The 21,500-nt window shown below is 48.8% G+C and overlaps 2 protein-coding genes across 2 annotated transcripts in view; one reads left to right on the forward strand and one right to left on the reverse strand.

Moving 5' to 3' along the window:
- On the reverse strand, window positions 1-16,620 carry CCT7 (chaperonin containing TCP1 subunit 7). The gene is made up of 12 exons (XM_035101137.3): window positions 16,539-16,620; window positions 13,760-13,913; window positions 12,311-12,417; window positions 11,814-11,939; window positions 11,153-11,205; window positions 8,973-9,144; window positions 7,781-7,945; window positions 6,583-6,771; window positions 5,400-5,497; window positions 4,099-4,231; window positions 1,566-1,772; window positions 1-688 (listed from the first exon to the last, which is right to left on the reverse strand). The coding sequence occupies exons 1-12, from the start codon at window positions 16,542-16,544 to the stop codon at window positions 464-466; spliced, it is 1,635 nt and encodes a 544-aa protein (XP_034957028.1). The 5' UTR covers window positions 16,545-16,620; the 3' UTR covers window positions 1-463.
- Window positions 16,606-21,500, forward strand: part of PRADC1 (protease associated domain containing 1) — an 11,721-nt gene continuing 6,826 nt past the window's right edge. Inside the window, exons 1-3 of the mRNA XM_035101139.3 lie at window positions 16,606-16,683; window positions 18,822-19,114; window positions 21,218-21,318. Coding sequence (XP_034957030.2) covers window positions 19,054-19,114; window positions 21,218-21,318 — 162 coding nt within the window. The 5' untranslated portion in view covers window positions 16,606-16,683; window positions 18,822-19,053. The remainder of the gene's footprint in view (window positions 16,684-18,821; window positions 19,115-21,217; window positions 21,319-21,500) is intronic.

The following is a 21,500-nucleotide window of genomic DNA, read 5'->3' on the forward strand; positions in this document are numbered from 1 at the left end:
TTTTGGTTTTTTTTAATGTTTATTGTGTTCGTGGCTGGGTTTGAACCCCCAGTAGAAAAAAAACCCACCAATAAATACAACACATTCCTAGCTCCTTTAGCAGACAAGCGCCGTGCCAGCAATGCAGAGATCCGGGGGGCCCCCTTGAGAGTAAAAGTTGAAGGATATGGAGAAACCCAGGAGGAGAGAAAGGTCTGGAACCATGAAGGATGGCTGGACCTGAATGTTGGAGGACAAACCGCCTGGGATTGCCCAGGGCTTTCTCCCGTTTCACACACTACGGAAGGAGGCAGCCCACTGGGAGCAGAGCAGCAATGCTGCGAGCGCCTCGCTCCCCCCCCCCCGGGTGTGAAGGCTGTTTGAGGACTTCCAATGGGGAAAGCATTGTTCTAAGGGGTCCTGGGCCTGGGTTTTGTTATGGGAGGGGCTCCCAGTGTCTTGCGCTGCTGGCGACGCCTGCCCCTCAGTGGTTATGGGGCCGGCCTCGCCCTCTGCCACGGCCTGGAGGAGGGGCGTCCACCGTGGAGCGGGGATTCTTGATGGTCTCGTCCACAGACACGATAAGGCAGGCGGCCTCAGACGCTGCTGTCAGGGCGTTGATGCGCACGACCGCCGGCTCCCACACGCAGGCCACAAAGTTGTCGGCGATGTCTTCGTTGTTCACATCCACGCCGTACCACTTGCCGCCCTGAGGGGCAGACAGAACACACCCGGTGAGGAGGTCAAGCGGCGGCCCCTTAACTCTGCCCCTGCTAACCTGGCTCCCCCCTCCAGCCCAATAGCACCATCGTTGCAATGTCTGTACATGCATTTACGCGCCTTCCCAAGGCATTCGTGCACCGCCGCGAACATAGGAGGGGCACAGAAAGGGGACAAACCAGCCCTAAAAGAGCACGGAAATGCCAAAAGTGGTGCAAAACCAGCAGCTCGTAATCGTGCGAGCCCTTTTAAGAGCAACCCTGGGAGCCCTTGCGCCAACCTTTGTGGCCAGTGGAAAGCTGGGAGTTTGAGCAAGGAGGTTTGGAGGGAGAATGTGGTGTTTGCAGGCTTTTTCAAGGGGGTTCCCAATATACATGGTTTCACTTAAACACGTGGTGCCTCGGAAAGTAACCCTAGCACAAATGGGGAGTTGCCTGTATATTATACAACTTATGTTGTGCTATTTACTTTGTCCATATCAAGTTTTATTTCAAGTTGCTCCACACCAGGGTTTCCCAAACTTGGCTCTCCAGTTACTCTTGGACTACAACTCCCATCATCCCTAGCTAGCAGGGATGGTGGGAATTGTAGTACAAAAGCAAACGGAGACCCATGTTTGGGAAACTGGTGTAGACATACATTTATATATATATTCCATATTCTTTGTAACCCACTTATGAGTTGAAGCAGCGCGCGAATTTCATTAAATAAAAGGAAAACGTTGTGGACCTTGACTTTTGTGTTTGCATGCAATGAGAAGAAGAGCAGCATGTAGTTCCTATCTATCCTGTGCAGAACCACTGTGGAATCTGCTGCTCTGCAAAGGCCTCAGAACGGCCCCTCCAAGCCTGGCTAAGGTAGCTCACCTGAGCGTGCTTGGCTCGGAGTTTGTTGAGGATGTTGGTGGCATCGAAGCCGGCATTGTCGCAGAGCTGCCGCGGAATGATCTCCAGGGCCTTGGCGTAGGCTCCGATCAGCAGCTGCTGCTTGCCTGGAATGGTCCTGGAATAGTCTCGAAGGTACTTGGAGATCTCCATCTCTATAGCTCCACCACCAGCGACGACAGAGTCATTCTGGAAGCACACAATTGAGCGGGGAAAGGTCACCTCTCTCTCTCTCTCAAAAGAGTCAGTTATCGCAACAGGTCTAATTTATGCTGTTCTCATAGATGCCACTGGCAGTTTGCCTGGCATGGATCTGGCTGGCACCGTTTGGAAGGCGCGACGGCACGTCTGTCGAGTTCACACAAGCCAATGCTATCCACTAGCCTGCTGGCAGTGAGAGGGAGGCGCAGCTGGCGTGTAATCCAAAGGTAAAGAAATCTGAAATCCATGCAGAGAATGATATGCAAAACTAGCTCATGTTTTGCATACTTTAAAGGCAGACACGGACTATTTACTGTACTGCTTAGTACATATAATAAAAATCCCTAAGCCACGTACATCAAATCAAAAAACACCTTCAATAAGGCGGCCAATTCAGCATGGGATGGCCTCTAAGCAGAGACTAGGAAGCGTGGGATAGATTCATGGTTAGCAACCCACAAAGATGGACTATTGCTAGCGTGCTTTAAAAATATGCGGTATAGCCAGGACTCCCTGTATATTATTTTAGCAAAGAACGCAGGATCCCAGCTAAACTTGAGCTCTGGGAGCTCCCTGGACTGCAGATGTTAGGCTGCATCGAAATGAACATGGGAAGAGCACACCTGACCCAGAGTTAAGGGAACTCTGTCAGCAGAAGTCCCTTTACAACAAACACCACTGGAGAGTCCATTCACACATTACGTGGCAGTCAGCATCTTCAGGAGAAAGCTGAAATCGGGGTTCCCTCCCACGCTGTGCCTGCAGGATTTCACCTTTTTAGGCAAGTGCTGAAGTCATGCATAAAGCATGCCCAAGACACAGCGACAGACTTGACAGCTTTGCTGCTCCTCCTTAGAGAAGACGTGGGGCCAACAGGCTGCAGCTCCAGCATCCTCTGGCATGTGGCAGGCACAGACAGAGGGGCTGCTTTGGGGGACGCCAGTAGCCAGAAGGCAGCCACTCTCACTGAAGGGCTCTTTGGCTGTTTGATCGCTTGGCCATGTCTCCACCATCCCCAGCTTGCTTCAGCAAACAGACTGAGGTGTTGCTGGGGAGAGCAGATGGCTCTCAAGAAGGTCCAGGTGGCCTCCCGACTTTCATCTGCAGAGAGCCTTGTTTTGGTGCCACAGCTGGTCCTTTGGGTCCCAGCACAGGGCTCTGTGCTCACCCTACGTAGGATCCTTTGGAGTCCTGTTTCCAAGGATACGTGTTTCCAGCCCCTGAGGTAGGGATGCGTGAGAAGAGCCATTTGCCAAGGCTCAGAAATGAGAGGGGCTATGTGTGTGTATGGATTTCTATACATGCCACACAACAGCTTCCCAGCAGCTCGCCTGCCTGCCTTCTCCTGCCCCATTTACAACCCCAATCCTCATGTCAATACAAAGCCCAGAAATCTACCCACCCCCCAGTTCCCCCCCCCCCCAAAAAAACCTTCTACCACGAAGACAAGCTATTCAAAGGCTCTACGTGCCACATACGGGTTAAGTGCAAGCGGCAGAATTTTGGAAGAGGCTTTCTGGAATAGCCACAGAACCAGAGAATTTTGGAGTTGGAAGGGAACCAAGGGTCATCTAGTCCAACCCCCTGCAATGCGGGAATCTCAGCTAAAGCACCCCTGACAGATGGCCATTGATCCTCTGCTGAAAACCCTCTAAGGAAGGAGAGTCCACCACCTTCTAAGGGAGACCATTCCAGAGTCCAACAGCTCTTACAGTCAGAAAGGTGTGCCTTATGTTTAGTCAGAATCTCCTTTCTTGCATCTGGAATCCATTGGTTCAGGTCCAACCCTCCAGAGCAGTGGAAAACAAGTTTGCTCCATCTTCCATGGGACAGCCTTTTAGAGATTTGAAGATGGCTATCATCTCTCCTCTTGGTCTCTTCTATTCCAGGCTAAACATACCCTGCTCCTTTATCATCTTCTCCTCTGCATACATTCCAGCTTGTCAATACACTTCTTACAATTGTGGCATCAAGACCTGGACGGTGTTCCAGGTGAGGTCCAAAAGGTAGCACTGTGGCTTGATCAGCTGCTCACAGTGTGACCAAGCAGAAATCAACTCCCAGTGCATCAGCTGACATGCAGGAAGTTCAATCCTGCTCTCTGCTGGATTTGGTTATCTCCCACTTCCCCCACCCGCATCACTATTATGTCAGATGACTGACAGGCAGGTGATCCTGCACCTTAAGCTGGGAAGGCAGAGAAGACACACTCCCAGTTTACAAGAGCCCCTCTGGCTGGGCCATGATCTATGGTTGATCAAGACATCCAGGAGAGCTACGGACCCCCAAGTCAGCCTAGCTGTTCAACCCGCACCTTGATCGCTCTCCTAACAATCATGATGGCATCGTGGAGAGAACGCTCTGTCTCCTCCATGAACTGCTCCGCCCCTCCACGCAGGATTATTGTGCAGGTCTTGGCCTTTGGGCAGCCAGTGAAGAAGTTGTACCTGCCAGAGAAAGGGGGAAGCAGGTCTTAGTGTCAATGGGGATCACAGCAGTGCCACGCCTTAGCAGAGATGCCCTCTGAGGAAAAGGCACATTCAGACCCATATTCAGACCCAACCACCTCAAGAAACCCCCCCCCCCAAATGTGTGTAAATTAAAAGCACCCATTTGCATCTCTGAACTTAGCCAGTGTCTTATTTCCCTGCTAGCTACGAAAGCACTGGGAAGGATGGAAGTGCACTGAGACAGGGCGATTTGGTGCTGCAATGACTCAGGCTTCAGTGATGAGCATCACCACAGTGGAATCACAAGTTACAAGGCTTGGGTCAGCGGTTCCTAAACCTTTTGGGGCCACCTCCCCCTTGGTTCCATAAACTCACCCCCAGCGATCCATATCCCACTTTATTAAAAGTTGTTACTTAGAACAGGGGTTCACACGACCCCACTAAGGACGATAACTCCACAATGAAATTCAAAACGGGAACCATTAATTGCGCATTTATTCAAAACCCAGTTAAAACAATTTGGTTTGATTAATTCAGCAAAACTGATGTTGCGGTACTGATTTGGACAATGCATCCAGGGATAGCAGGGAGCACAACACTTCAAATTCTTGCAAATTCCTCCAATGTGAGCTGGAGCTAAAGTCTGCTCTGAGCATGCTCAGAGGAACTATTATCACACACCGCAGGACTAGCCTTCAGCCAAGCTAGGCCTACCGAGGAGGCAAGGTGAAGCAGCTGCCTCAGGCAGCAGAAGCCCCCCAAGGGCCTCCCACCCCACTGCCTGAGAAGTGGAACAAACATCGGTACCCATTTCTCGTGTGATTTCACCAAAATCTCACCAGTGAAATCTCACCAGAAAATGCTGCTGATGCAGGGGCTACTGCTCTGCCAGAGGCCATGGGGCGGCAGAGCAAGGCGGCACTTCTCGTTTCGCTTCAAGTGGCGAAAATGTGATGTGCCACCTCTGCCCTCCGCATTAGCACGCTCTGAAGCACCAAGGCAAGTTAACCCACATCATGTGCGGTAGTTGGCCCATGTGGGAGGGCAAGGAGAAAGATTCCAGCTTTGGAAGTCAGGGCCTGGACATCTGCTGACCACCTGGAACAAGCAAGGCAACGTCAAAGTTTGTCCAGTGCCTCTGCCATCCTGGCCAGGCTGCCTTTACCTGTCGCCTCCAATCTGAGTCTCCTCGAAGAGGTCGCAACGCCCAAGGACGTCATCGGTCAGGGAATTTACACTGGTCTGAATGGATCCACCGCAGGCCTACAGTGTATGGGAAAAGAGCACCATTTTAGAGAACTACTGATCTAGCATCAAACAAGCGAAAACCGAGCTCTGTTGACTAGGTTTGCTGCTGCCCCCCTCCCCATTACGAAAATGTCATCTTTGTATTTAAGTATCACTACGAAACAACAGTCCGCCTATTGCCCTGACTTAGTAATTCATTCCACATCAATGGCCTGGGCTGCTTTGGGAGGAAGGGCAGGATATAAATTCAATAAATACTGTATTGGCCCAAATATAAGCCACACCCGCAATTAGCTGCACCTTTAATATTTGGGGGCAGGGGGAAGGGAAAAAAACCAATTTTTGTACGGTTGCAAGTTTAAGCCACACTTTAACTTTTCATGGTCGGAATTTGGGGGGGGGGGAGTGTGGCTTATATTCAGGCCAATACAATAATAACGAAGCACTTTTTATCCCTTTAAGAGGGCAGTGTTGCAAAATTCTTTATCAGAATTAAACAGGGAATTCCAAAGTGTAGGTGATGCCACACTAAAATATCTATTTCTTATAAATGCAGAGCAAGTATTGTGAGGCACCTGTGAGCGCGCCAGTTCTGCAGATCGAAGCAGTCGAGTGAGCATATAGCTGGTAAGGTGATCCTGCAAGTAAACTGGTCCCAAGCTTTATATAAAAACGGCATCCCTCAATGTCCTAGGATTAATCAAGGCAATAAACCCTAAACTAACGGCAGGGGATAGCAAGAGCAGCCATCGCAAATTGCAATAAAGGAACAGAAATGTTGGGAGGCGTGCGCGCACACACACACACCCCTCACAATTTCAAGCCCAAAAAATGGGCAGTGGAAGACATTCCATTCCAGGGTAACAGAATCACATACAGACTTTTGCTCTCTCTGCAGCTGCACTGAATGTCCAAGAACTGAGCTCAGCAACTAGTGACCTGCAAGGGGTCCACTCACACCTCTCTCTCTCTCCTGTGCTGCTTCACCAGTTCCTCTAACAGGGCTCCCACCCAAGGCAACTGCTCAGGCTGGTTGCATAGGCAGGGCAGCCCCAAGCACCTGGTCAGCAACCTGGGAAAGTGAACAGGGGAAACCTCACCATCATGGTCCTCTTGAGATCTTCTTCAGGGACTCGGCCGGCACAGAACATGTCCCGGTCAGCAAAGTACTGGGTAGCCACGTCGCCAATCGGAAGCTTGGAGAGGACGACTTTGGCCCCTGACTTGTGGAGCTTATCAAGCTTGTCGTACAAGATGTTCCACTCGGCGTCCACAATGGCCTGGTAATCCTGCAGAGGGGAGATATAGGCAAGAAGCTAAAAGTGCTGTTTCTTTAGCTGAAAGGGGGAAATCTGTTTGGCTTAAAATAGTCTACTGCAAAGGATGTTAGGAGAATGACAACTCTGCCAATACAGTAAATCTAGACATGGAAACAGCATCAGGGGCACCAATGTTAATCCAAGGTGCACATTTTAGAAGCGTTCCCCAACCATTGTTTTCAGATCTTCCCTGTCACAGAGGTGGCACCAGTTAGCTGCTGGAAGGCGGGTGCCCACATCAGCACCCTTCTCCATTGCTCTTGCCCACCCAACAAGCTGCCTTGTTGGACAGCTGCCACCCCATGGGGTCAGGTAGGGGCAGAAGAGAAAGGATGGGAAGGGCCAAAATTCAGTGGCAGAGCATCTGCTTTGCATGCAGACTGCCCCAGGTTCAATCCCTGGCATCTGCAAGGAGAGAACTCTGCCTGAAACCCTGGAGAGCAGCTGCCGGTCAGTGTAGACAGTACTGAACTAGCTGGACCAATGGTCTGATTCGGTATAAGGAAGCTTCCTTTGTCCAAGACGGCTGCAACCATTCTGCAGTCCTCTGCTGTGCTCACAGTCCCTTGAACTGAGGTGCTCCTTATAGAAGAGCTTTCCAAACTTTTCATCTTGGTGACACACTTTTTATACACGCATCATTTCGTGACACAGTTTTACTAGCAAATCACAGATTAAACCAGCCCCTTTCCAGTCCCCGGAAGAGCGCGGGGAGTGTTCATGCAGCAAACCTACACACTGCAGCAAACCTACACACTGCAGCAAACCTACACACTGCAGCCAACACATTAACATATCGTGACAAAATTTGGAAAGCTCTGGGTTAGGTAATGAGGTTCCAACTGTCAACTTGGCCAAATGCCACATGGAAGTCAAAGATTACTCTACAAATGCCCCAGGACCCCGCAAGGCACACGGCTCTTTTGGCAAGATGTTACAATTTCACAGTTTCTCTCCCCAAGCGGTTCTGAGCCTTTACCTGCACAGTGTGGACTCTGACTTCAGCATTGTCCTTCTCTGCCTTGAGCTCCAGCTCAATGTTGAGCAGAGCAATCCTGGGGGACTCATACTTCTTGGGCTGCATCTCAAAGCCGGCGTAAGAGAAGGTCTTCTTGAAGGCAACTCCTGCCACCAGTTGGGAATCCTGCAGGAAAGGCAAGGTCATTTCACATCTCACGCCCGCTCTTGGATGGCAGGCAACCTTCCGTTGATTCCTATGTAGGTCTTACTCTTATTTGCTCAAGAGGAAGCCCCACTAAGTTCAATGGGGCTTACTTTCAATTACATGCATGCAGGAAAGCAGCCTTAGTGCATCCAACTAAATTGTACCATAGACCCTGCAAAATCAATGGACTTGTCCATTAATTTCAAAGGGTGTACTCTATGAAGCAGGCAAGGCCTTCACTGTCCTTTCTGGTGCCTGCAAAAAACCATTCTTGTTTAGACAAGACTACCTAGATGCTTAGAAAGCAGAGGTAATTTTAATCTATTTCCGTATTTTAACTTTCATATGTTTTAAAGTGTGACTGAGTTTTTCTTGATTTTAGTTATAACTTTTGTAAATGACCTTTAGGTTTTTTTACAATCAGCAATGTATAAATTCTGTGACTATTATTCTTTTCTAAGTACAACAGCCTGGCTTCTTGGAAGGAGGAAAAGATAGAAGATAGTGTTTTTGAAAGTCACATGATGTGCAGTGATGGGCCTGTTAAAAGAAATCTGGGGGGGGGAGTGGGCTTGTTGTTCTTGTTTTTATTATGTATTTGGTGTTTTTAATCTTGTATTTTTATGTTGTGAACCACCCTGAGATCTACAGATGAAGGGTGGTATGATCATTGCCATCATCACCTATGACTAACACTGGACATCACCTCCTCACTCTCCCATGAGCTTCTATCATTCCCTTTCTGCGTCCCTACAGTTGTGCAACCGAGGCAATTGCTCTGACTTTGCCAACAGCTTCCAGTTAGCTCGCTACCTGAACAGCAGTCTTGAAGGGTCATATTGCAGGGTTTCCCACAGACACCTGGTTGGTAGGGCAAGAACAGGACAGGCCTCCGGCCTGATCCAACAGCCTCATATTGTGTTCTCCACCCTTTTTAGACTTGAAAAGGAATTCCAGCCTAGACTCCTCTGGGCCGAAGGGAACTTTAGAGGCCAGGGACTTTTACCTCTAGGGCTCCTCCCTGCACCTTCTTGATCCCAATCATTTTGATCTGCAGCAACTCGTCCAGCATCATGACGGCATCCACCACCATCTTGGCAAAGAACTCTTTCTGGTGGGAAATCAGCTTCGAGCTCAAGGCTGTGCTTGCACACTTCTCCAGCAGGCTCCGCAGCTCCCTGCAGAGAAGGAAAGGATGGAGCCGTTTCTTGCCTGCTCTCAAAGTGCTCTGGAGCAATAGCCAGCACCGAGGCTAAAGAAGCAACACACACAGCACACATCTAAAATGAGTTCATTAGGCTACAAAAAAGAAACGCTGCACTTAGTTAAGTGATTCTCACGACTGCATTGGAAATAGATCACTTTCTGTTTTTACACAACAGGTCAGCCGCTGGCTGTAGTGCAGGGGGCATAAGCAGAAGAACAACTTTCCTGCTTATTGGTACTTCTCATGAACTGCTATGAACATCATATAATACCTAAGGAAAGTAACATTTCCATCAGGCATGGTTTCTGAACGCCTGGGAAAGACAGCATGCCTGTAACAGAAGAACACTACTTTTTAAAAAAAAGAAGTCAATTATATGGAAGTGTTGTTAATTACAGTTCCTTCATTTAAAGATTAACTGGCATTTGCCTGAAGATTTAATTGCATCACCAAAACATGCATCTTCTTAGCTGGAATCTATCAGCTCAGGCAATGTCCTCCACGCAATCATTAATCATGTTGGGGGGGGGGGCAGAAATGAGCCAGCAGCCTCACCCAGCCCATCAGCTGTGCCTCCTGCTGACTGGGCACTGGAGGGGAGGAGTAATGAGGGGAGGCTTGCCCTATGCAGAGGCCTCCCTTTGATTTAGAACTCTGCAATCGGGATTCTAAACTCCCAGGCCTTTGGCTAATTAAAACACCTATGACCTTTTAAACTGCGGAGGGGGTGGTATTATTTTCGTTTGCTACTCCGGTACGTATTCTTGCATTTTTATATTGCAAACCGCCTTGTGGTCCTCAGATAAAGTGCAGTATAGAAATGTAATTGATAACAGCAATGATAAACCACAGGCGGAGCCTCCTCCATGCACAGAGGACGCGATTCTAATTGCACGGAGGATAACAGTCAAAAAGGGCTGATATAGACCAGCATTAAAGTTATGTGCATTAATTTTTTGCTGTTGCAATTTGCAAAAGGTGGGAAGTTGTCCAACAGCTGTTTCTTACACTAATATTTTTTCATAGCCTGCTTTTTTCTAGGAAAGGTAACATGTTTCCTGTTTACATTAAAAAAAACTGCACAACCCTCCACCTGCCCATTAGTTGCATCCATCAATCATGCTGGGATTAAGAATGTGTGTAAAAAAAAGAGAGAGCCTGAATAGGGCTATCCAAACATTCATTTCCAAAGGTTAGGCAGCAAAACTTTTTGAAAAGACTTTCCAAAAAATAACATTATCAACAGAGAGCCTGGTTGCCAACCTATCTTGAACTAAGCAAGGTGATGATGGGTCTATACTGGCTCTACCCATCAGCTAAGCCACATATAAGCCAAAACACAGGAAATGGGTTGCTTAAGCTCATTCCTCCCTCCATCCCGCAGGTTTGTTTCCTTTTCTGATGGCAATTGCCTCCTGTCATGTCTGTGACTTGGCATGAGCCTTGGACTGAACATCTCACACTGAGACAGGGGAGGATTCTGGCAGGGCCTCTGTTGATGTTTGCACTGAGATGGGGGAAGCGTAAACTGTCCTTTCTCAAACTGAAACTGTATTGGGGGGGGGGAGTGATTCCCTGGGATAAGGAGCTATACTGGAAGACTTTGGGGGAGGGCAGATTTTGCACTTAGGCTTCCAGCCACCTACTGCTACACAATAGGGATAGGTGTGCACAGAAATGCAATGTTGGAATTGCGATGTTCTTTTCCATTTTGTTGCATTCCTGCTTTTTTTGCAATATATTAATCCAGAGCCTACTGCTGAATCCATGGTACCTAAATTTAGCGAGCAGTAAACATGCTGCCAATGCCCCAGTCACAGAGGGGCACTATATGCACCCAATCCATTTAAGAACCACTTGCACACACGCAGGTGTACACATTTGTGCAGAGCGTCAATAAAAATATGCACCCAACTGAGCCAGCAATGACGGGAGGTTGTGGATTTAACCTTTCCAACTGAGGAATGGAAGAAACTTACTCTTGGTCGGTCTTCTTGATCGTAACAGCAATCTTCCTGATCTTATTCACTGCCTGCCAAAACAAGGCAAGAACCAGAATTAAGGCTTTGCTCTCAATCCCTGCCAAACTCCTGCGCCAGTGGGGCCATGATTCAGCCACCATGTGCAATTACTCAGCCTGAAGTCTTCACCATTTACGGCAATCCCTTTCTGTGTCAGCCTCACCTACATGGACACAAGCATAGTGTCCCATTACCATCTTGAGTTATGTATTTTGACTTGTTTATTACTTGATGTCAAAGCAAGAAGAAGGTGGAAGCACAGAAGTGGGACAATGGTCTGCCTTAAAGGCATGCATTTGATTCCAGGCTCCACATAAACAGGATTAGTGCGAGTCTCTGCCCCAGGCAGTGGTTGGCTTGATAGGCACAACAGCAGATGACAGTATTATAACACCTCTGGAGATGCAAGGGGGTTACTGGGAGGCTGGAGGAACATTGCTGGAACAACTCTTGGGTTGGGGCAACTGGCTAAACTGTTTAAAATGGTAAAAAAAAACACCTGGAGGGCACTAGCCAGGCCTGACTAGAACCCATTTGTAAATATTGCTTCTTGTTCCTTCATTCCCCAGGTATAAAAGAGCTTCCACAAAGGAAGGCAGGGTGCAGCAGATTCCCTTACCAGCTGGGTTGCAGTACGGAAGGCACGGATGATGATCTGGGGGTGCAGCCCTTCTTCAACATAGGGCTTGATTTGCTTTAGGAATTCAGCAGCTAGAAGTGTAACAGAAGTGGTGCCGTCACCAACCTGCAGGAAAAGAGAAGGGGAAATGACACGTGCCCGAAAACCAGAAATATCTTAGGAAGGAAGTTCACAAAGCAGCAGTAAGTGCCCCAACTTCCCACAGAATAATCTGCACCCCATTCTAACTACCTTGTCCTGCCATCTCTCATCCAAAATCACAAGCGCTACAAATCCAACATCTGGCACAAAACTCTCCCATCACCCTTCAAAGGAGTGGATCTGTGGATTACCACAAGATGGGACACTGGAAAAAACAATGGCAGCTTGCCACTGTGACAGAGGCTACAAACGTTGTAAAGCTCAAAAGACACAGGCACAAGCAGGAGAACCAACATCTATTTACCACTGAAAACTATCAAACCTCCCACACCCACCTCTGCATCCTGTGACTTGGCGATGTCCACAAGTGTCTTTGCAGCAGGGTGTATCACATCAAGGAGCTTCAGGATGGTGGCGCCATCATTAGAAATGGTTGCTTTGCCTGCAAAGATTAACAGGGACAAAGTTCATGAACAAAGTTGATTCCTGCACTGCAGGGGGTTGGACCCGATGACCCTTGGGGGTCCCTTCCAACTCTACCAATTCTGTAATTCTAAGCATCCCAACTAGATGCACATGCAACATTTGAGCAGGTCAATTAGGACTCTGAAGTTAGTAAGAGAAAAATGAGCCCTACGGGATCGGACCAAGGAGAGTCCCACCTAGTCCAGCCTTCCCTCTTCAGTACCCTCCTCCCGCAAGCCCACACATTTTGGCATGGAAGCCATCCAAATATTGTGCTAACCTCCAACCCATCCAGTCCCCCAAAGAGGGCAGAGAGGCTTTACTGTGACAGCACAGTGAGCTTCAGAGGCACTCCAAGCAATCCCAAGACCCAGAACAAGGTGGGAGGAAGGAAAGAAGCCACCACATAGCTTCCATTCCCACACTGGGCCTGCTAGCAAACTGATGCCCCTAAATGTGTAAGTGCAAGCCCTTGCCCTTCTCTGGAGCTCCGAAAGTGGCAAATCTCCATGACTTTACATTGAGGTTCAAACAGACTTTACCAGCTTATGCCTTGACAGGGAGCCAGACCAATCAGAAGACAAGCTGCCCAGGAGGATGTGGCAACTCACCCCCTAGCAAACCATGGGGGGGGGGGGGACGACGACGACCCAGCTGCTAAAGGAGAACCACCACAAATCCTTCCGTTCTAAGCGGGCACTCAGGTAGTTACCATAGGTTGGTGTTACAGGTCTTTGCCTCCCATAGATGGGGGAGGCCCTTGGACTACACGCTCTAGTGCATTTGGACTTACTAAAAATTCTGCAGCAACTGACAATAGAAGAGGATCCAGAAATAAAGCCACCTTGCCCTTTCATGACCAGGACAGGTTCAGAGGCATTGTGGGAGCCAGGTAAGACCTCAAGAGTGCCACTGCACCCGTGAAGATGACCAAGCCATACTCTGGATTCAAGGAAATTAATATCTTTAGGGTCTTCACGTTAACAAAAAAGTTAGGTAGCAAAGATGTATAGGAAGTTTCCAAAACACCTTGATATGAAGGGTTACTCTTTCACATAGCTATCCTTGTCCAGTATTCCAGTCTCAGGTGAACAATGGCATGGGGGGGGGTCTTCTGTCTTCAAAATGGGCAGTGATGCATGGACAGTTGCTCATCCCCCTCCCCCCAATGTCGCCTGCCATTTCTTTGTAGGACAAGACCTCCCCAAAGATCTGTGCCACTGACTGATTAAGGTGGCTAGAGAGTAAGTAGAGAAAGGTTGCCATACAGAGACACCAGAGGCAGAGCAACTCAGGTTCACAGAAGGCAGCAGGCTCACCTCTGTCATCAACAATGAGCTTGTCCATGCCCCGAGGGCCAAGAGTGGTCCTGACGGCCTCTGCGATGACTTGGCAGGCATTGATGTTACTCACAAGCTGAGGGACCCCCTGGGAAGTGTCTGTGCCTTCCTTCAGTAAGATAACAGGTGTGGGCTGCAAGTAAAACAAACTGTCAGACAAAAGACCCTCCAGGACAGTGACAGAAGTTTTTTGTCATACAAAAGGCAGCTCTGAACAGCACAACACAATGTTTTCACTAGACAAATCAGCATTGTTAGCCAGACTTCCTATATACAGATGCAGAAACACTAAAGCAGGAAACAGCTGAATTGGAGAGCAGATTCCATCCTTAAATGCTTCATGAATGCATTAGTCTGGATCCACAAGGAGCCATGAAATATCACCTACAAGCCCATTGCAAGTTGCTGGCCAAGCTGGCATGATGCGACAGAACATTCATAGGCACTCTTAACAGCTCAGGTGCACTCTGCACCACCTCAGAGACAGAAGCAAATGATCAGTTTGGGTTGGACACAGAGTCATGAGATGCTTTGTTATTGTTATTTATATTTTAATCAATTCTTTTTATACACTTTTAAAATTCTATTAGTATTTAATTACTTTTTAATGATTATGCTTTCTATGTTTGGGACGCAGGTGGCGCTGTGAGTTAAGCCACAGAACCTAGGGCTTGCCAACCAGAAGGTCAGCGGTTCAAATCCCCGAGATGGGGTGAGTTCCCGTTGCTCGGTCCCAGCTCCTGCCCACCTAGCAGTTCGAAAGCACGTCAGTGCAAGTAGATAAATAGGTATCTCTGGCGGGAAGGTAAACGGCGTTTCTGTGTGCTGCTCTGGTTCGCCAGTAGTGGCTTTTGTCATGCTGGCGACATGACCTGGAAGCTGTATGCCGGCAACCTCGAGATGAACGCCGCAACCCCCGAGTCGGTCACGACTGGACCTAATGGTCAGGGGTCCCTTTACCCTTTCTATGTTACACATAAGTCCTGCAAGGCAGCTTACAGATTTAAGTTCTTGAGTTCTGGGGAAAAGGCAATATACATATATAATCACCACCATTCTCTTTTGATGTCCTGGACCTGCAATCCTATCTGCATGGACCTGGGAGCAAGCCACGCTGAAGGCACCATGCAACTACAAGGACTGCAGAGAAGGCACCGTCCCACATGCAAGATTTATGGGCAGCTGCCCATTACAGAAACAGAAGAGGACATTGTCTCTGCCATACAGCTTAAGCCAACCAAGCCAGTGTTTGGGAACCTCCAGTCCCCTGATGTAAGAAGAGCTCTGTTGGATCAGGCCAATGGCCCATCTAGTCCAGCATTCTCTTCTCACAGCGACTGACCAGAAATCTGTGAGAACCCCACTGGCAGGATTCATGGACTCACAGAATAACAGAGTTGGAAGGGACCAGTGTTCAAAACTCCCATTGTTCTCGGTGCATTTTGCGACAGGGAATTTCATTAGCGTGAGTAGTTTCTGAGCTTTGGGCGCAGTACTGTGCCTATGATTTCAGATTAAAACTTCTGCCTCCTCACTTGCAGCTACTCTCTGAAGACTGGAGAAGAGACCCTCTGAAGAATATCAAGGTGGTGGGCAGGGGAGGGACTAGAGCACAATATTTTAGCTGCAGTTCATTCATTTTCAGCTTTGCATTCTTGTTATTCAAAAAGCGCACCTAGACATCCAGTTATTGCGCCCATAACCTAAGTCTAAGGTGCCATTTATCTCCTAGCTTTCATATCTCAGCTTCTAACACTGGAAGGGACCACGTTGATCATCTAGCCCAACCCCCTGAAATGTTGTTATTATTCATGCAGCGCAGAGTTCAGCTATGGAACTTCCTCCCACAGGAGGCAGCAAGGGCCACCAAGCCGGCACCCGCCCCCCCACCCACTCAGACCAGTGCTGGATTTAAACGTAAAAGGACCCCTGACTGTTAGGTCCAGTCGTGGACCACTCTGGGGTTGCGGCACTCATCTCGCATTATTGGCCGAGGGAGCCGGCGTACAGCTTCCAGGTCATGTGGATTTACGTATAAGCTAAACAAGCTATAGCTTACGGCCCCACTCTCTTGGGGACCCCCAAAAAATTTAAAGGGGGAAAAAACTGGATATGCATTTCCAAAATATAAAAATTGTATTTCAGTCCACCAACTACTTTGATAATATACACATTTTGTTATGTCCAAATGGCTTTAGATACCTACTAGTTCCACAAATTACCATATACCGTAGCATATACTGTATTCAACACGAAAAACAGCGACAATTTGTTGCTAACAAAGGACAGCTGGACATATCAAGGGCCCCATTGCCATCAGTATCTTAGGGCCACATCAAACCTAAATCCGGCCCTGGCTCATACAAAGCAACTCCTAAGGGGGACAGCACCATGCGATACGCGGGACTACAACTCCCAGAACACCCCGCGCCGACTATGGTCTCCGCTTCAGAGGAGCCGGCTCCCGAACGACCTGACGGGACTGGTAGTCCCCGAGGCTTCCCGCGGACCCTCGCCTCGGGAGAAAGCCCGGCCTGGCCTTACAAGCGACGAGACGGCCGCGGCCTCGCAGACTCGCCACCGGGCAGCTCCGGCCGCTCAGCTGCCCCGGGTCCCGGTAATACCGCCCCGTCCTCACAGGCGAGGCTTTCCTGAGGGCCGGGGAACCGCCGGTGAGGGGAGCGGACCCGTCCTGGCAGCGGATGGCGGCGGATAAGCGCGGCTCCCCCACCCGACAAGCGTCGATTCATTCACTCACCATCATCTTGGCGGCAGCCCTGTTGCTAACGGTCCCTCCCCACAATGCACAGCGCCCGTCCAGAAGCTTCCCCCCTACGCCTGCGCGGTGAGGCCAACAGGCGGGGTTTTAATGGGAAAGGCTGTTGGTTGAAGGCTTCGTAGAGGTAAGAAAAATGAAGACGCTCTCTTGCGTGCAGATTAGAAGACTTCCGGGATTATATGGAGGGATTTGTTTTTCGGTGAAAACCGCTCCTGGGAACCGATGGAAAAACACGAGTTTTTTAGGTGCGTGGGAGAGAAAAGGCAGGGATTCCCGTTCTTTGGAACGCAGGCCTTTATCATTAAAAAAAGCGTTTTTTAAAATTGCATTGTAGATGTGGGTGCAAATCCCTTACAAGCCTCTGTTGCAGGCGGGGGGGGGGGTGAGAGAAAAGGAAGGAGAGCCCTGTAATGTAGCCCACTATTATTAACATTGCAGGTTGGAGGTGGGTCTGGGGCTAGTTTGAGTTTGCAGGAAGGGGGAAAAATAAATAAAAAATCCTTTGCAAAGCATTCCTCATTTGCAGCAAAGGACAATCAAATCTGCTGCCCAGTCAAAATTCAACCCTGAACTCATGCAGAAAGCTTGTGCACCGTGCACAGGCGTGCAGACTCCTTCCCGTAATTAAATGTTCTAGTTTGCTTAAAAGTTTTAAAATCAAATCTTTACAAGAAAGAAGACATGCAGGAAAATCCCCTATTTGCGTCTCGTTTTTCTTTTCGGCAGGGAAACTCAATCGCAGCTATGCTAAAATTTTGCATTTCTCTATACAGTCCACGCCCAGGAAGTGATATAGGGTGTCCCGGAAGTTCTATTATCGACGTGAATCTCTTTTATTAGATTTATGGTTCATGTCCTGTGGAAAGAGCGGCTCCCGTGAGCCGGAGCCCTTCCTCGGGGCGTTACCATAGAGAGAGGGAGACATTCCCTATCCAGACTGCATGGGCTGCTGTGTTCTCAATCCTATGAGCAGCAATGGGAGGACTAGGTGCCCTGCAGATAGGACTCCATTTCCCATCAGCACCTGCAACCAGCAGCGTGGTCAAGGATGATGGGAGTTGTAGTACTTCAGGAACACCTGGAGGAACCACAACTTCTCTCCATCTCTGCTAAACACGCCTTACATAAGAACATGTCCTGTTTAACCCAGGGCTTCCTTCTTAACCATGTTAGGAAGACAGTGTATCACAGCGGGTTGGGCTAGATGACCCTTGAGGGTCTCCTTCCGACCATTCCAATTTACAGTTCTAACTGGAGTTGGGTTTTTTCCTTGCTAGGAACCATTGGCTTAGTGAGAAGGTTGTGCTGTTTGAGTGAAAACCATTTCTGGAGGTCAAAGCTGCTCCATCCCAGTAGTGATGTGCAGAAATTCAAGAGGTGAAGCTTTTGCTGAGATGATTCACCTGGGCAAGCATCACCTGCTGAATAGCTGTTTCAGTTGCAGGGATAGCAAAGCAGGACGTTTCCCCCACCACTCCCCCACGTTTAAAGCCCTATGCGGCTTGGGACCCTCGCCTCTCCTGGTATGCCCCACGGAGGACCTTAAGGTCCACAAACAACAATATTCTGGAGATCCCAAGCCATGGGGTGGCTAGATTGGCCTCTACTAGGGCCAGGGCTTTCTCAGTATTGGCCCCAACTTGGTGGAACGCTCTTTCACAGGAGACCAGGGCCCTGCGGGATTTGTCATCTTTCCGCAGGGCCTGCGAGACAGAGCTGTTCCGCCTGGCCTTTGGGTTGGACTTAGTCTGACCCCTGTGTTTTCCTCCCTCATGGCTTGGATTTATGGACTACTTAAAATGAGGCTGCACTTTAAAATTTTAATATTGTATTTTAATTAATTTCTTTTTATCTTTTATTGTAATTTTATTGGTGTGAGCCGCCCTGAGCCCGGTTTTTACTGGGGAGGGCGGGGTATAAATAAAAAGTTATTATTATTATTATTCACTCAGGTTTAGTCTGCAGCTCTGATATATTCTCACTACTTGGGAGTAAAGCCATGCAGACAGTGGGACTGTCTTCTGCCAGTGATTCTCTAGCTGTGATTCCTGCATTGCAGGAGTTTGAACTAGGTGGCCCTTTGGGTCCCTTCCAAGGCTAGGATTATATAATACGATTCCCTTGTTTTCCTGGAAAGTGAACCACACTTTAATCTAACGATTGTTTATATTTACTGTATCAGGCTCTGCACAAAAGGGAAGCAAACCAACCTCTCGCTGTTCTCCCCTCCCCCCCCCCGCTTTTTCCTTTCCTCTCTATTAGGAGCTTGTTGGTAGGATCTCCCACACACACACACACAAAAAAAAAACCATTGTGGATGGCAGCTGTTGGTTCGAACCCTCCACCAATGGCATCGTCGAGAGCTTGGGCTCGTCCAATGAGAGGAAGCTGGAGGGCGGGCTTTTCCCTCCTAATGTCAGTGTGAAGAGAGAGCACTTGCAAGAGGTGGCCCTTGGCAGGCAGCTGTACTGGCGGCTCCCCCCCCCCCCCAGCAATGCTCCCCGTTTGGCCCAGATGGTTGTGCATCTTGCTCTGCTTCGGCCCCTTCGCTCACAGTGAGTATCCCTCAGCTTCCTAACCTGGGGCTGGTGCATTAATTTGGGCTGAAAGATTCTGGCTGACAGCTGGCATGGCAGAACCCCCCCCCCACCATGCAGAGAGAAAGAGACAACTTAAAGGAGTTTCTGCAGAGTGCAGTGCCCCCCTACCCCTCTCACCCAGGCTGCAGATGCTCGAGTCGCCCTGATCTGCCTTCCTCTTTTCAAGTTCATGTGTTTGCTTTGTCCAGCCTTAGTAGGTTGCATGGCTCTTTTTTATATAAAGAGGTTCCTTTCTCAAGATCTTGCAGTGCTTTTTAATGCACACACAAAAGTGAATTTTGCAAGTGGCGTTCTCGAGAGAGAGGGGGGGGCAGCTGCGTACACACAGACAAAAACCTAGCAAGATAGCCATGTTCAAATATATGAAGGGATGTCATATGGAGGAGGGAGAGAGATTGTTTTCTGCTGCTCCAGAGAAGCGGACACGGGGCAATGGATTCAAACTTCAAGAAAGAAGATTCCACCTAAACATTAGGAAGAACTTCCTGACAGTAAGAGCTGTTCGGCAGTGGAATTTGCTGCCAAGGAGTGTGGTGGAGTCTCCTTCTTTGGAGGTTTTAAGCAGAGGCTTGACAGACATATGTCAAGAATGCTTTGATGGTGTTTCCTGCTTGGCAGGGGGTTGGACTGGATGGCCCTTGTGGTCTCTTCCAACTCTATGATTCTATGATTCAAGAGCATGCTGGATCAGACCACTGGCCCATCTAGTCCAGCATCCTGTTCTCACAGGGGCCAACCAGATGCGTATTATGGGGAACCCGCAAGCAGGATTCAGGCGCAAGAGAAATGCTCTCCCTTCTTGCGGTTTCCAGCAACGGATATTGAGAAGCGTTGCTGCCCCCAGTTGTGACCCCGTCCATTTAAAGCACACTCTCTCCCCACCCACCCAAAGGATCCCCGGAACAGTAATTTTATTAAGGGTGCTGGGAATTGTCGTTCTGTGGGGTAAACTATAGTTCCCGAGATTTTGATGGTGAGGTTTGGGAGGACCCAAACAATGGATTCTAATTGCAAAGGGGAAAGGGGAAATTCCAACATTAGGAAGAGCTTTCTGACTGTAAGAGCTGTTCGACAGTGGGACAGACTTCCTCAAAAGGTGGCGGACTGTACGCCAGGGATTATTCTGCTACGTGGTGTGGAAGGTTGTCGTTGGCAAGATACGGGTTTCCAGAGCGGCCCACGAGCTTCTTGCAACTGCTCCAGAGTATATGGTGTGTGGGCTTTGCAGTCCCAAGTCTATTTATAATCCCTTGCCGCCCCCCCCCCCGCCGCCCCGTCTCCTATTTGCAGCGTGGCAACAGCCGGTTGCATGGAATGTGGCCAGGCAAATTGTTTCCATTTCCTCCTTCTATCGCAGTTATGGGCCAGCTTGAAAAACATGGGTCTCCCAGGGTTGATATAGAAAATTCCAGGGGGTGGACAATGGAGGAGGTTATATATTCAGATATCTCCTCTCTTTTTTCCTCCAATAACCATCCTATTCAGTGTTTCTCCTGAAGAAGCGTGGAGAAAAGAAAGCACCAGGGAACCGTGCTTCCTGTCCCCAGACCCTTCCTTGACTTCCAAAGCTGCTCTGAGATTCTCTGGGCAATCCCACAGACCCACAAAATCCCAGCCGCTGTCATGAATGGTCTTGATTGGCAGCTTCGGGTTGGCGATTCTGCCGGAGGTGGCATTCAGCTAATTTTCTTTCAGGTTTGGACCCTGGAATGCAATTGTGGATAGGGCAATTGTGCTGGAGAAAAGTGGATAAGCCTGCCACCTGATAATATTTAAATATATATGTATTTTAAAACCCTTCCAGTTTAATTAGCGCGCGCACACACACACACACACACAAAAAAAAGTGGAGCTCTCTGCCTTGCTTGGACCTAACTTGTGCAATTTCAACCAGCCTGCCTCCAACTGTGTGGGGTTGAAATTGTGCATGTTAAATGCATGTAAGATGCGACTGTGCTGTAATAAACATAGTCGGTGTATCTTCTCTGTTTTTTGGGAGCCTCCTTTGTCACAATCTGCCCCAAGAGTTCATGCTCTCTTTCTCTCTTGGCACTGCAGGCTTACGCATCCAGGAATATCTCTACTTCCAGGTGCTGAGCCCTGGAGATATCCGCTACATCTTCACTGCCATCCCGGCCAAGGATTTCGGAGGGGGGTTTGTAAGTATGAGAACCAGGCGCCCGTTCCCTCCCAGCGGTGCCCAATGTCATTTTATTTTTTTATTATTTATCACATTTATATACCACCTTTATCTTCCAGGGATCTCAAGGTGGTGTATATGACTCTTCTCCTTCTCCCCATTTCATCCTCTCAACAACCTTGTGAGGTAGTGCTAGGCTAA

Source organism: Zootoca vivipara, chromosome Z1 (assembly GCF_965207765.1).
Source record: "Zootoca vivipara chromosome Z1, rZooViv2.hap1.1, whole genome shotgun sequence".
Lineage (NCBI taxonomy): Eukaryota > Metazoa > Chordata > Lepidosauria > Squamata > Lacertidae > Zootoca > Zootoca vivipara.